This window comes from Aythya marila (genome assembly GCF_965140915.1).
Source record: "Aythya marila genome assembly, chromosome: 2".
Taxonomy (NCBI): Eukaryota; Metazoa; Chordata; class Aves; order Anseriformes; family Anatidae; genus Aythya; species Aythya marila.
Window position 1 is genome coordinate 152,965,460 of NC_139043.1, and position 16,742 is coordinate 152,982,201.

A 16,742-nucleotide genomic window follows, 5' to 3' on the forward strand; every position below is an offset into this window, starting at 1 on the left:
CAGACCTCACCCTTGGCAGTTGATGTGTCATCTCCTGAACATGACAGGGCTGTAAGGAGCATGAGAAGGTTCTGAAAAGAAATTCTGAAAAGAAAAGGGTCTGGAAGTGATCTCAGATTATTGTCACGCAGTCCATGGTCCTCCAGCTACCCCCAGCTCTATCAAAGCCGTCTGCCAGCCAGCACTGACAAGTCCAGCACGACTCATCCAGAGGACAAGGGGAACCGAAAGAGCATTCAGCATAAGGTTGGGCAGAAATTCCCCGTCGAGGAGGATGATCTCAGCACCAGGGGAGAACAAGCAGCTTGTGGACAGCGAGAAATTATCTGCATGAGCAAACAGCCCGGAGCCCAGCTTGCAAACCCTGAAGTTTTGAATGGCACGGATTAACACGCCGCGTGATTTTGAAGCAGCAAGCAACAGCCAGCCCTGCAACGGGGACATTATTGTGCCCCCTCAGGGTTCAGAGTCATGTCCCTGACATTTATACAACTCGGGATATTTTTGAAAAATCAACACGGGACCTCTGAAAGGAGCAAAGACTTTTTTCTTCGATAGAACCACGTTTCTCTCCTCCCATTTCTCTCATCCCCAGCCACGCTGGGGTATTTCCTGTGCAAGGCTGTATGAAGATGCACAAAGCATTCACACTGCAAATGAAAATCCACACACAGAAAACCCTCTTAAAGGACACTGAAGAACTCCGTTAATAAAGTTTGTTTCTGCAGAAAAAAAACACACGGCTACTGCGAGAGCGACCCCCCAATGTCCTTCATCACATGCAGGACTTTGTCTGTCCTCTGCCTGAAGAGAAATGTCAAAACAATTTTTTCACTGAAGATTTCACGTCCTTCAGAGAATCACTGACAGTGGCCAGAGCGATGACGACGTGCTGTGCAGAGGGCACGCCTGCGTCCAAAGCGTGTCTGTAATGAAGCCCAGGATATCACTTGCAGTTTAGCTAGGGCTAAAACAAATTTTGTCGTGACAAAACGGAATACTTCTCCTCTTACCTTTGCCTGCTGGTTATCCAAGATCAGAAGATAGAACCAGCATCAAGAAGTCAGTGTGCACCTTCATATTTACTACCACGATCTCAAACTGCTTTGGAGACCAATCTACCAAATCTGCAGTTTGGCAGCAGAGGCTGCAGCTGTATTTAGTGATGTAAGAAGAATCAGTGCTGCAGAGGGATGACAGAAAGGCATCCTCGCACGTTACGGGAAGTATTTCCAGATCTTGTTCTGTCTCTCACCTCGTGTCACTCACCTCAAGAATTGGGGCATCCAAAATGCTTGGTCAAGAGATGAAACATAACCCCTGCATGTTTCACACAAGGCACAGTAATTACACTACTGATTAAGGAAGTATTAGACAGGCAGATCAGCAGAGATCTCGGATGTACAGCCCAACGTCTTATCAGAACGCTGAGAAGCGTGAGAGCAGCCAGAGGACAGGAAGATCTTAATGGCTGAGATACACTAAGAAGCAACAGAAGGTGGCTATTATTTCCCCAAGCAATAAAAGAGACCAACTTTGAGAATTTTTAATGAACTGAACTGGTCCAAAGAAGGCACAAAACATCCCTCATTGCACGCCATACCACGAACAGTGAGAAAAGGTCACTTCTGTGCACTTCCATCCTTGTCACCAGAGAAGTAACCAAAGCATCAGGTCTGATGGAGTTCAAAACCCACTGAACACCTGGAAGAACCTGAACTTGCAGGGGTGCCACATGTGCTTTCTGTAGGTCAATTCTGTGCGGATGGTCATGCTCCAGTAACTGCTGTTTTGAAGTAACTCTCTGTTTAGAAAAGCCCTCTCAGAATCATTTGTTCGCAATATAAATTGCAGTCCTTTTACGTACTATGGATACTATCAGAATCAATAAAAATCCACCAGAAAATGTTGTTTTTCAAGTATCTGACCTCACTCAAATTAAATTTAGCGTGAGCTGTACGTGGCGTTATGTTTCAAAAAGTGTTATGCAAAAGAGATGGATTTAATTCCAAGCAACTTTGCAACTGCACATTTTAATTCTTATTGAAAGAAGTGATTCTCGAGGGGTTGTTAACATTAAAACATAATGGTTGGAGATCACAGAGCTTTACAGCAGAGTTTGGTACCTCTTTTTGCTAACCAGACGATTGCATTTTACAGATTTATGTAACTAAATAGCTTAATTTTAAATCAGACTCCGATAACTCCCATTTATTTGATGATACTGTTACTTGGATTTGCATGCTTGGAAATTGTAGTTCCAGTAAATATACACAAAAATTGCGTTCTTAAAATAATTACCAGTGGCATTTAATTAATTCAAATACAAGAAAGCTTTGTTTTAAACACAGACTATTAGACAATGCATTTGTGTTCTGTGAATAGAAGCAAGAGCTCCTAATGAGATTTTTCATTACAAATACAAAATCTCATCCTCTTAAATTCGACTTGAAGCGGAAAGAAATCAAATTCTTCTGTCTGCTGAAATCCCAGTTTCTCAACTTCAGCTGAAGCAGTAAATGAACAGAAGTAGATTAAGAAGATAGAATGAGCCAATATTCATTTTCTGTGTCTACAAGGAGCAAATCCTCTGACATAAAAGGCTTACATTATGTTCCAGTACCAAAAGTTTGCCTGGTAACTTCCGTCCAGTTTAGAGTTCTCACTTCCATTGGTTTTATTTTAAAGATGATGACCTGCAAATTCTGAATTTTAAATATAAGCATAGGATTTAACATGTATCCTCAATTAAAAGCTTTAAAAATAGGAAGTGTGTTTTATTTAAGAAAAAAATCGTTCTGGGTAAAAAATTCATTTTAAAAAGAGTGAATTTTCCTCTGCCTCTTAACTTCTAACGTGGCAACTTTCCATAGAGAATAATACTAAAATCTTAGTATTCCCTGGTGCTACCGTGTTATTTCAATTTCATAATGAAACCTTTATTTGGTAAAGAAAACCTTGAAGTTTCAGTCATGATTATCAGAGAAGAATACTAGTTATATCTTAAAATAACACTTTGTAAGAAGTTCATGATATAATAGAAAACGTTCACAGACTTTAAATAAGCAGTAAGTAGCAAAATTTTATGCATCCAAAGCATCTTGCTTTAGTCCTTTACTACAATCCATGGTTCAAGGGGGGTTCTTTGGTTTGTTTTGCCTAATAATAATGGAAGAAAAAAAAAAACACTATAAATGCACAATAATTTTCTATGCTAAATGAACCCTTGCACGATAACACACAAGAACAGTCCCAGAAGAATTAACCAAAAAGTTACAATCCAGAAATATGTTTCTGGTGCTCCCTGGTACTCTAGTTTGGAATACTCACCATGCCTGAGCACCACACTATCAGCAAAAGATTTCAAATACAATAGCAAGCTCTATTTTGGACCCCTTCAGCAGAAATGGCTAAAAAGATTCAAGTACATTTCAAACGTTTTGGAAAACACTGAGTTTTAATTTTCCAAAGACACTAAACATCAGAGTTAAGATCTTATGAAGCTTTACTCAGACATGCAATGTTTGAAGACGAGAAAGACTTGAATTTCAGCTTTTTTTTTTTCCATACAGAGGAAATTGAAACACAGAACATTCATGAGATTCAAAACCTCGTGGCAAATACAAAAAAAATGTTGTTTTTAGGAACTTTTTAGGATTTGGGATTAGCAACAACATGTGGACATCTGTGGAACTGCTCAAAGCCTTTTCTTAAGTGAAGTTTCCCATACATAAATCAATGAAGCTTCATGGAAGAGCCCAGGAAAACCCAAAGACCTTTTCAACAGCAAATACGACCTACAGAGAGGCAGATAATTTATTCCACCAGCTCCTCTCTGTTCCTCTCCTTTCTCCATTACTGATTTGAGCCACTAAATGAACAAAGGAATTTGTGAATAGGCAAAAAGCTGAAGCCTGCCAACAAAATTCTTGGTTGCAGGAGTCACCAAAAAGAGACATTTGCACATTACTAAAGAAGAAAGGAGGAAAAACAACTGCTCAATTCAATTCCATCTTGTTCAGCTGCTACAAATTCATTGTCATGAACACAGGGACAATGACTGTGCCTACTTCCTTCAAGGGCTTCTTTAGCAGAGAATCTCCTGGATTGGAAAAGACCCTCAAAGACCATCGAAGTCTAACCAACAAGCTGACCTGCCAAGCCCCATCACTAAGCAACGTCCCTAGCACCACATCCACACATCCCAAATTAAGCCCTCCAATCATACACCAAATATTTACAGAGGAAACTGAGCATTAGGCTTGAGGCAGTCAATCAGCAGAGGGAAAACATTTTTAAAAGTTTTCTTTTAGCTGCTACATATCAAGGTCAGGACACTGCAATATTTAAAATTAATAACGCTGTATGCTTGATTGATTGCCATCAAACAGAACTCTAACTTCTGTCCTCTCCTCTACTTCTCAAATTAAGTATACTTCAAAACAAAGTCACGTTATTTGACTGTAGGACTGAAGAAAATGCAGGAAACTCTCCTCTTTTTTAAAATCATACCTTGGTCAGAAAGAAAATCCAGCATGGTCTGGAGAAGGAAGGACAGATGCCTGACAGACAGTGCAGGATTGCCCATTCTCCTGGAGGCATACACGAGTTCATGAAGCAAACGCATCTGTACTGCAGCCCAGCCTCGGTGAGTTCCTACAAAACAAACAATTTTTAAGCTAGAAGTCATCAAAAAACAATCAGATTTGTTTTTCTGTATATTCTAAGCAGCAATTTAATGATACTTAGATTTAAATCACCCAATAGAACCAATAATTACAGAACCCAAAGCTTGGACTCAAAAAAAATAGGGGCTTTGGGTTTGTTGTATATTTGAACGTAAAGCAATTTTTGTTTCATATGCCTGCCTATTGACTAAATTTATCATTAGAACTGAGAAAACGAAGTTAACACTTCTCATAAAGAAAAAATAATGCAATATACAATTTTTAACTTCTCCGAACAAGAAATTCATTCAAGATTTAAGACAGAAACTTCACTTTCATCTAAATTCAGTACTTCCTAAATCTCTCCAAGGATCAAGCAAAAAATTTTCTCCCAATACTTTCCTCACCTTTAAAAGTCAGATAAAAAAAAGCCCTAGACTACAGGACATGAGGCACATCTCCTGACTATTAGTCTTAAAAACTAAGTTTCAGACTACAAATTATTTCAAATTTGCCAGGTTTCTATGAGAACAATAAGCAGTACATCATAATGTAGGCTTTCTTTTGAAAATGTAATATTCAGTACACTTTTTTTTTATGAAACTTAACCTGCTTTTAGGTAATTCAAGGAGTTAGGGTTTTAAACTAAAAAAGGGAGATTTAGATTGGATATAAGGAAGAAATTCTTCCCTCAGAGGGTGGTGAGGCACTGGCACAGGCTGCCCAGAGAAGCTGTGGATGCCCCATCCCTGGAGGTGCTCAAGGCCAGGCTGGATGGGGCTTTGGGCAAGCTGGGCTGGTGGGAGGTGTCCTAGCCCATGGCAGGGGGTTGGGATTAGATGGGCTTTAAGGTCCCTTCCACCCCAAACCATTCTGTGGTTCTATGATCAGTAGCAAGCAAAAGCAGTAATCATTAAATAACACACATTCTAAGATGTGCAATACTTCATAAACTTCTAAACAGTCTTCTTTCTAGGACTACCCTTCAGCAGTTGGCTAACTTTTCTAGAAACTCCTTGAACCAAATCTTAAGGAGTTTTTATTGTTTATATCAACATGAGGTTATTTTTCACGTGTGAAATGCCATTTTTACCAAGCACTGCTTACAATTTGCAGTAATCCTTCCATGCCTCTGCAATAGCCAGGGCAAGATCTGACAATTTTTAGGGGTAAAACCTGACAAAGCACTTCAGTGCAACATAAAGGCAAGGTAAAAATGAAAGATAAACACCAATCATCTTTTTTTCCTTAATAGACAGTTCTCGCAAAATTTCTACAAATTCTCCACCCAAAACAAACCCACACCAGTCTTCAAACTGGAATCTCAACAGTTGATAGCCAGTGAATTTGCACAAAAGGGAGAAGAATCTTCCAGCTGCAGTTTATTCTTATTTAAACCAGTTCAGTCTTATTACTAGGGAACCTCACTGCCTTTTCCATTGATGTTCAGCCCCTGTTTGCTGCTCCACTCCCGCAGCAACATCATTTAGTGAATGCTCACAAACACTACACAAAAAGAATTCGAGATTTTGGGCAACCCAGGAAAGCTTGCTCAGGACTCCCAAGTTCCCAAGCAGCACATTATCTGTCTCTTCTTTTACAGGGAAAATGTGGTGCAGTATATTAACATAAAGACTTTTTAAAAATGATTATTTTATATACAGCTTTAGATAACATTGATGCCAAATTAAAAAATGTTCAAATATAGCTTACCTAAAAAAGGACAGCAGACAGTAAAAAAAAAAAAAAAAAAAACTTGGAGAACACAGTACTTAGCAGCAACAAGAATAGTCACTTGTTACAGGCTGGTTTGGGTGGTGTTTGTTTTTTAAATAAATGCAAAAAAAATAGCAACTTTAAAAATATATAGCATCTAAAAATTGCTTAAATGTCTTAATCAAGAGCTAGTCTTGCAGATAATGTCACACCAATTTAACTTGTGGAAGAATGTGACATTGATACAAATAAATATATATATATATAATATATAAAGTATGTACATGCTTGTAATTATACCTGTATATAATGTATATGTGTCTATATATAAAGACGTAAAAGAATCTTTCATTCTTCAAATAAAAGCCAACAAATACCCAGAGGAATACAATTTCTGAGACACAAGTCAGAGGCAGCTAATTGAAAAATACTCAGGCATAAAACATGACCTGTTCTGTACTGAGAAATGTATCATCACAAGACATTTTTGAAACAGTGGAAGGGAAGCTCTCACTAATAAAACGCATTTGCTGCAGGCAGATGAATTCAGCAAGACGTTCAGCAGTGGCACTCAGAAATTCAGAGCTACTGGAAGCAGCAGCAGCAAGAAGTGAAGGTGCTGCTTTAAAGAACTGCTTTATTTGTCACAAGTAGTGACAGATAGGTAAAGGATTTGAGTTTTATTTGAAATATCTCAAGGAAATGAGTTACAGAAAGCCAACTGAGTGACCTAGTAAGCAAACACACGCTTTCCCAGCGACACTAACCTTTGCTGAAATCCTTAGGATCCAAGGATAAGCTATAGCCAGGGAGAGTTTCCAAAAGCAGTTTGTAGCACGCCCTCCAGCCAGGCTCTGGGATGCTGGGAGCAGCGCACTGCATCGCTGCTATACGCTTGAAAAAAGCGGATTTGCGGTGAAAACCAATACGCTCGTACAGCTCGGAAAGAATGCTGTAACGCTGGATTTTTTCTTCTTCTGAAAGCTGAAATTTAAAGGGAAAATAGGAAATAATTGGTTTTAATAATTTTAAAAAAGCATATATCTGAGTAACAGAAAAAAAAAAGAGGCAGGGGGAAATGTAGCAGGCAACTCCACCAGCCCAGAAGGCCAGCGAGTTCGCACACAGCCAGTCCTGGCAGCTCCTACTGCTAGGAAAATCTACGCTTGCTTCAAGTTCAACTGCTACCGAGAACAGTAAAGATGCATTTCTTTATCAACTTGTCATTTGTACTAACAAATAAGTAGTCAAAGCAGTTAAACATACCTAACCAGCTCTGTATTTTAGGGATACACCACGACCAAACTCAATTGATTTAACAAGTGAAGTGTCTTCATCAGTTTAAGAGAAAACCTACCTGATAGATGATCTTGAAATCTCAGGCTATGAAAGCAAAGAAACTTAATGCCTCGATTTTTATGAGTCTCTAATCTTGTAAACCACAAAATATGCAGTGCATGATACCATACATATGCAGACTGTCAACTAGCGAGCTAGAATTTAGTGAAAGGTTAAGTGTCATTAAGCTTAAAGTTCATACAAACTTGGTAAGGAACTACCAACACACACTGTGGCTCGTAAATATGCTGGCACAAGTCCCAGGTAATCATTCCTTCCACCCTAGCATGCACTATTTCTTCTATGCAAAAGAAGAAACTTCTGCAAGAGTCTCGAAGTTATCAGCTACTTCATGTCTACGTCCCAGCAACAAGCATTAATGAGTCCTGAAAGTGGATCCATGCTGACATCTAGTGCACAACATCCAACACACACAACCAAAAGCATTACAAAGTATTTCCCATTACTAAGAATTATTCCTGAAAATAGGTTAGCAGCTTTACAGGAAGGCACAAAGTTCATACAAAAATAGCACTAATGGACAAGAAACACTATTTCTGCCACTCTTATTGCAAAATTCAAAGCATCAATCTGAATTCTGTTTAAATTCAGATACTTCAAGACATACAAAGTCAAAAGATACCAGCCACACTAGTAAATTTTGCAGAAATTATTAGGTTTTACGAAATATCGAAATGTTTTTAGTCCTGTAAATCCTGACAGAATTACAAAAATTTGATCTGTTTTCACAAGTCACTACTAATTTTAGGCACAGGGATAGGACCAAAAAAGGCCCAAAGAGACATGGAGTTTTCAGGACGCACCATGACCTTATCTGATAGCTCAAATCCTAGTAGGTCAAAAGATTAAGAGACATAGACAGACTAGCAAATGCTTTGGGGCGGTTTTGCACAGTTTTTGAAGCTGAAATTGATATTTCCATCAGACCTGACAACACAAGCTAATGCACAATGCAGAAACAAAGCCCGGCCACGTAACAGACCTGTAACTGCAGTTGTGAAAAGGCAACTGCACCTAGCTGAAAACCATCAATAAATGCAGCTGGAAGGAAAACAAGGCACAAAAGTATGACGCAGATCAATTTTAATGCAGTTTATCAGAATCCCCAAAAGCTAGCATCTGGAAAGAACGTGAGATGTTACATTAAGCTCACCTACTCTAGCTGAGAAGAAGCTGCTCCAACTTTTTTCTTCTTCTTTTCCCTATTTGTATCATTTTTTAAAAGCTAGAAAATCAAAAAATGGCAGCAGAATTGAAAGGGGCATGAGCAGATCAAGTATTGCATTTAGAAAAGCTTAAATAAATTATCAAAACGATTTCTCAAATATGAAATCTGTGTTCACAAACTATGGAAACTGAAGTTTAAGATAGGAAGAGAAAGGGCCACGATAGCTCTTTAGATGAACATGAGCACTGGCTAACTGGAACAGCTAGCAGATAAAAAATGCTCTGCAAGTTTTATTTTTGTCCTATTTGAGTAAGTTTTTAACACTTCCCTAGCTTGTGGCTCAATGGCTGTCCATACAGCTACTCAAACATTTCTTGCAGTTGCAGGAAATTGTGTTTCCTCCTGGCAACAAAGATAGCAAGGCTGCATTTTCCCTGGGCATAAATAGTTCAGTGTTACCACCTAGGGGCTTAAAAGAAAGAAGAAAACAATCCCACGCAAACACAACAAATAATTAATTTGGGGAAGATTGCAGCAGGGTTCAGCAGACAACATCTTTCCTGGCCTTATAGATTTGTGAAAGATACTCCATGGATGTGAGATAGCCAACATGTGAGGCACAGCTTCTTTTCAACCTGGTTCATTTTCATTTGATTGTTGTAACAAACCGAGTTAGCACCCACAGCTGTGAAGGCTGTACTTCACTATCTAAGCAGCCGAGCCCACAGTTTTAAGACAAGCTTTAAAGAGGGAAGCTCTTTACATGGGTTAATTATTCCTTGCTACATTCAAAGAAGCTTCTATAACCTCACTTTCTTTGTAATTGGCAGTTACAATCCATTCCTCACAACTGGATGCAACGAGAAGTCTTATTGTCCTGGAGCTCTCCTACCATCAGAAAACACCAGTTACATTATTTTACCAGACAGGCCTGAATTTTACAGTTCAGGAGATTGGATCTATGTGGAAAGAAATCAGTTTTCCTTCACATCAGAGGCCCACACTTTATATTTTGAGGTGGTTTTTTGCCTACCATTAGTTGTGCTGATGTTCTGCCTACCTGCAAGAGAAAGACACAGCCCTCCGTTTGCTTCTCTAACTTAAGACGACTCCTCTTTCAGGTCAGCCCAAATTAGAAGTACAATTGTTATCTGCTTCCGGGCTGTGCACAATAAATCCTGAAAAGGCAGAAATATAATTCCCAGCCACACTGTCCTATATGGAAAACTGATCCCCCAACACTGGCAAGATCCCATTACTCACATCTTAATACTGCTTCAGAAACATTTCCACCTGAGAAAATGACAAAATAGCAGATATGATCGTATGATGAATGATGAGTTATGTCATCCTTGACTGAAATCAAGGCAGTTTAAGGTTAGTTCTCAGCACTGGATAACCCAGTATCATCACGGTGACGTGTTGTTGTTGAAGAACCTGTCATATAAAACGCTTTCAGAGGGGCATCACCATGATTTGACAGCTGACATCAGGAAATGGCCAAGGGATAATCAGGCATATGGTGCAGAAAGGAATATACAGTGGGAAAGAGTATTTCTAATACAATAAATACTACTCTGAACTACTAATATGATTCCAAAAGAATCACTGAATACCACTTGAGAAGCAAAAAAAAAAATGATCATGCTCCTTAGTATCAAAATTTAACCTGTTTCTTTCCCAGAACGTATCCTGCTGAGTACCATCACCATCTGGCTTCATCTCCCACATGATGCAAACACTCCCTGCATTAGCTCCCTAAATTCAGACTGAGCTACAACAAAAATACACAGTATTCCCCATTTTTATTTCAAGGTTTCCCAGACAGTGGGAGACGGGGCATTTATAGTGTGTACGTGCACAGAGATTTATCTGTGGGGTCAAACAGCTGCCATACATCGAGTTCAAAGTTCCTTTAGGGAAAAAACAAAGCAGAAAGACGGAGAGAGCAGCTAGCTACTAAGATAAGCAGCAGGGCCTCCAGGATGCCCTTCTCTGATTGTTCTCTCCAACGCAGCAGGTGACAGAAGCGACGATGCCTTCTCGCCGTGCTTTCTCACTACGTCCTTCTCATCAGGACCTGCTCAAACCCTGATTTGTTTCTGGTTGTGACACTACAGAGCTGGCTGGTGCGAGCTTTGATCAGGACAGGGGCTGCATTCTGAGCAGCTGCCGAGCTTTGTGCATGTTTATTACAAGGTAATTATTAGCAGCTACTTAAATGCCTTTATAGACTTTGCCAGTTAGTAAAGTTAATCCTATTTTTTTTTTCCTCTAACATAAACTTCAAGTTACAGCATCAGTGGGAAGGAGGAGGAGAACAAGTGATTCTCATAATAATAATTGCTCCCTTAATCAACACAACCTAAGAGCAATACTCAAGTTTGCAGGCCAGGTAAATGACAACGCAACAACGAGGGAAAATTACTGGCACAGCAGCTTCACAAAAATCCTGCCACAACAGCATGCATGAGCTGCCAGTGTAAGCCACTGGAGAATAAAGGGGAAGGCAAAGATTGCAGCAGTTAAGACATCCCATGACAAAATTCATAATTTATATGATAGTTCATTAACCAATTAAATTTTCATTCTTCTTTGGTTAGAAAAAAAAATGAGACATTGAACAGATTTAATAAGCAAAACATTATCTACAAATTGAAGAAATTATTCTACCCCCCTTATAAATTTTCTGTCCCAATCTGGGCTTTAGCTCAGTGGTGTGGATTTCAACTGCTGGTTTTACCAAGGCGTAATGAGCAAAAGAGGAAAAATAGTTAAGAAATGTAACAACTTTTTATGAATTGTTTCCACCACACCAGTTTGGTTTGGTTTCCTTGTTGGTTTTTTTTTGGTAACTGGTGACACCAAGCATGAGACACTGATAATATCTTGTTCTGCTGTAGTACTGAGCATCAGCTTCTCAGTAGGAGAGTGAGCTCACCAAAACTCACCGTCTTCATTTCAGACTGGAGAGGCTCTGGATAATCTCCGCAGGAATTGTGTTATAGAGCCAGTTTTGTGATTACAAATAAACATTTTCAAGTCTTCCCTGAAGTGAAAAGGTCTACGCCTAATTTTCTCCTCCCCATGCTCCCCACTTTTCTCACAGTTCCAAATACTTTTTTTTTTTTTCCCTCTGAACTCCTTTCTGACTTGGCATCACCCAGACACAGCACTGCACAACAAAAACTCAACCGAGTAACAATACCATTTACACTCTAAGCTCACTCTGTGAAAGGCCATTCCTAGTTTCATTAAACAAGATACAATCAAGAAAGAAATCCAAGGCAGGAGATCTGCCTTAAGCAGCTATTTTTCCCTAGCACAACAACTCAAGAGAATAAGAATGGCACATTTTGTCTTCAGGAGAGAAAATAACTGCTAGAGTCTCTAATCTCAACCTAAGTCCTCCTATTTTTAAATGAGTTGTAAATACCTTCTTAAAGCAGTCTCAGAGATATGAAAGCCATCAGAAGTCCTAGTGAGAAGCAAGTAGTAGATGGTTTCCACATCTGTGATACAGAAATGAAACTGGAGTCTCCTAAATCTCTGTAATTTTAACATCTGAGTGTAACCTCTCCAACAGGAACAGGAGAGTCATGGCATGTTGTGCACATACCTGACGAAGATTGATATAAACTGCATTCTGAAGGAACTCAGAGGCTTCCATGCTCCTCTTCTGTATTGCGAGGACTCTCACTGCCTTCACGCAGGCTTCCAGTTCAATCACACCCGCATTCTTGTACTTGGAGAGAGAAAATTTAAATAATATTAAGTATGGCACCTGTTAGATTTGATAAGCATTTCTCCCCAGCACGTATATCAGCTGTCACAGCTTTCAAACCCCAACAATTCCCTAACACTAGTGATTATGCTTAATTTACAACATGTGCCCGAGTGAAAATTAAGGTGCCATCTGAAATGTTATTATGTAAATAACAATTTTCATCCTTTTCCCTCCTTTTTATTATTTTCAGACAGCACAGAGCTTCAAGTCTTTGAGTTCAGATGAGGAGAAAAGTTGGGAATATGGGCATCAATTTAGGTAACCTCATACACACGGTGCGTGTCTACAAGAAAGTAACAGATTCGACCTGCACAGGATAATACCTCTATAAGCTCAAGGCTGGTAATAGGCAGGTCAATTTTACAATTACTCTTCACCACCTAAAACTGTTCTATCAAGGTAAATGGGGGATTTATTTTGTCTACTCTACTGATCACAAAATGTATTATATAGCAGAGGAAGCTGTACCAACAGAACTGTAGTTTTTACTCCATTGATTTTCTCTGTAGTTAAAGCAGTATCATTGATCACAGGTGAATTACAAACCGTTCCAAGTCTTCTAATATCTAGCTGATACCGTTTTCTGTAAATTAATGTTTTATTTTCATTACGCAGCTTGCCTAAGAAAAGCCAGAAACAACACAGAGGTGCATTGATCCGTTTGAGCTCAGGCATCACAGGCAATCTTCCAGACAAACAATCTGATCTCGTTATTTCCCCAAACAGTGCCCATATTGGACACGTGAATCTCCTGCTTAACTTAAAGTCTTGTATGTTTGGAGCTTAATGGGGGGAAATAAAGCCCTGAATGAAACACAGAAATAGCTCCAGAGAAGCACAGATCCATCTTCCTTCCTTAAGTGCTCGAGACATCAGCAAAAGCGAAGTGTGGGAGATCGAATCCATTTGAGAAGCTGATGTGAAAGTTTTTTATGCTTAGTGATGACATCAAAAAATGTGTAGAAAGTACTGCTTCCTCAGCATTACAGCTGAGAGCTGTTCTGCCTGTAGGGCTTAGACAACAGCTAAATAAACTTGTCTTGAACAGCCACAGCTCAGTCCCAAGGCAAAGTTCTTTGTTAGTTGCAAGTGAAGCTTATTATTACTTGCTGAGAGCATACCAGATATGATTATAATCAAAATATAAATAACCTCCCCAAAATGAAGTCCAAAATTTAAAGAAATCATATCCATCCTAAAGGAGCAACTTAAGGTAACATAAAAAGCTGAATACATACTTGAGGATTACTGCTGTATTGGTGAAACTGCCCCCCAAACTATCACTTGCTTCTGCTCATAAATTAACTCATGGACATGATTTATCTTGTCTCATTTGGAGAGTCTCCCTTCAATACAAGTGTGGGAATGACATCTCATCTTTAAACATACTTCTAAAATCAAAGCCTAACTGAAATGAAGAAGTGATTAAAGCATATATAACTACATCATAACGCAATTAAACTCAGCTTTAGTGTTGATGAGGATATTGAGCTACTCGTATCACAGTATGAAATCAAATTTTTTCCTCTATACTATACTACCAATGCAAATATTAAGCTACCTTACTACCTCTGAACATTTGCACAAAAAATCCCCCAATAAAGTTCCTGTAGAGCTGAGAACTATTTAATTTTCTAAATCCTCATAAATGAGCGTTTGTCCTTCTCGTGGCCTTTCCTTTGTCCTTTCCTCATGACCACACACGTTAAATACAAGCTTCCCTTAACAGTCCTGTAAAATCACATCCATCATCAGCAACCCCTTCATAAACTCCTGAATTCCCCAGAGATCATTCCAGCAGGCACAGTAAATAAGCTCGCATTCAGCTCCCACAATGCATAAAAGCATCCATAAAGTTGCTGAGGTATGTAATAAAAACTATAAACATACCTAATAGTTAACAAACCTCCCCAACATTCAATACTTCTGCTTGAGAGTGCTTTAAATATTTAGGACAATTAATCCAAAACCTCCAGGTACAAGCAGGCACAGTGAATATTTCACTCAGTGCCTTGCTATTGCAGGTGGAATGCAATTTGTAAAAACTGTAATGCTTTAGAAGATGCTCTCAAACCAAAAAACACAGCACTTCATTATATACAGGAATTTGAGTGAAATTTTAGAGCTAGGTAGAATTACCTTGCCATAGTAAGAGATGGCTTCTTTGTATTTATCTATGATGTCTTCAGGGCTCAGGCAATTCTTGGCACGTCCGATTTCAGCGCTGGTATCTGCATTTATACCATTCGAAGTCAGCGCGCCTAGAACAGGACAGGGGAAGAAATGAGCAGGAGGACTTCTAGCAAGTAGTAAATATTTAAGAAAAACAGCGACGACAACACTAGGATATGCTGTAGGTTTGACCAAGGCATACACAAAGAATACCTGCCCTACCTTTTTTAGCTAGCTCTGTTTTACTATGTCATGTTAGAGGGAAAACAAAAAAAAATGGATTCAATCACCAATCAGCAAATGGGAGATAACCAAATTATTCAATCTTTTAAGGTTTTAAGTATCTGAGTATTTAGGCTATGAATAAGATATTAGGCTGCTAAAATTCGACTACACAGCCACATCTGGATATGCAAATTTAATCTGAGTTTTTCTTTGTTTTACTTACAAGTTTTATTTCTAAAGCACGCACACAAAAAATGTGCAAGTTCTTCTATAAACTGATGATTAGAACAGTGATCTCCTCCTCCAATCATTTAAGACAAATGCTTCTCTTCCCTATGTCCAATCCCAGAAAAACAACTGTTACAGCAGCATTACTAAAGGCCACCCAATCTGAGCCTTCCATGTTAAAACAGAAAACTACCTGAGGCTCAAGTAAAATAGTACAAAATTGCTTTTCTCATATAAGAAAGAAGGAAAGAGACAGAGAGAATTTTCATGTCTACAAGGGTAAGAATCTAAAGTAGAAGCCAAGGAAATCTGGGGTATTAATAAGCACCTGGAAATTTTATTTCTAGAATTCAATTTTATTGCAGGGTTAACAATAAAATTGAAAACATCCATCAAAGGTTTAGAAAGGTGCTGTATCTCCTTACGTGTTATTTAATCTGTACGATTACACGCCTAAATTTAGACAGTAATTTATTTCTCCAAGAGGCTTCTTTACTAGGATGGCAAAGGAATCTTCATGGTTCAGAGCTGGACCTAACTTTTAATGGACAGTTAAAAATTGTGAAAGATACTTTCTACTCGCTCTGTATATTCAGATATGTTATTTATATCCTCAAACACTAAAGAACTTTTTTCTACGTCTGTCAACCTTAAAAGAATCAGACCACAAACACCTGCAATTAAAGCTTTAGGGTGTTTTATGGAAGCTAACTGCAAAATCTTTGTTTGTGATGATTGAAGGAGTACCACAACAGTGTAAGGCTAAATGTAACCATTCAGACCATGAAAAATTTTTAAAAACCTCACTACTCATGGGAAGGAACACTCTTGATCAGACTTTCCAGGGACACAATCATAGAATTACACCATTTATTTTGTACTGGTTACCCTTCACAGTCTCTTTGCTTCCTCAAGATTTTGAGCCAAAACCTGAAGCAGGAGGATCAGGACTGCTTTTGGCAAGTGGCAGCCACTACTTATACAAATACAAAACAAATGCAAGTAATAAAAGGAAAATACTTCGGAAACATGCATGAAAATAATGTACCTGGATCAATGAGAACTTCTTGTGCCCCTAAAAGGAGGAACAAAAATTGATTTTTTTTTCAGCCTTCAAGAAAGCCAACAGAATAAGCTCTTACAATGTTTTATAATGATCATCAGGCTTGAACAAAATTATAAAGTGTATCAGAATCATCGTTCCTGTTTTGAAGGACTACCAATTACACTTCAAGTAGTCACAATACGTTAAATATCATTTTGTAAAAAACAAGGTAAAAAATCCTGTATATTTGCAATTAATTCTGAAGCACGTAAAGAATTGAAGAATTTTCACTGTACAATTTAAAGGCAAATGCTTTTTCTCCATTCTTGTTTTAGTTGGCAAGTTCCTGTCACAATCCTCTGGTATTTTAATTTC

General features: G+C 38.6%; 1 protein-coding gene across 2 annotated transcripts in view; it reads right to left on the minus strand.

Moving 5' to 3' along the window:
• TRAPPC9 (trafficking protein particle complex subunit 9) overlaps positions 1-16,742 on the minus strand; it is a 453,151-nt gene that overhangs the window by 423,208 nt on the left and 13,201 nt on the right. Inside the window, exons 5-9 of one of the 2 annotated variants that reach the window (XM_082754767.1) lie at positions 16,371-16,397; positions 14,837-14,958; positions 12,530-12,655; positions 7,151-7,367; positions 4,513-4,656 (exon numbers count right to left, since the gene is read on the minus strand). In XM_082754767.1, coding sequence (XP_082610893.1) covers positions 4,513-4,656; positions 7,151-7,367; positions 12,530-12,655; positions 14,837-14,958; positions 16,371-16,397 — 636 coding nt within the window. The remainder of the gene's footprint in view (positions 1-4,512; positions 4,657-7,150; positions 7,368-12,529; positions 12,656-14,836; positions 14,959-16,370; positions 16,398-16,742) is intronic. The other variant, XM_082754768.1, reaches the window with a different exon arrangement.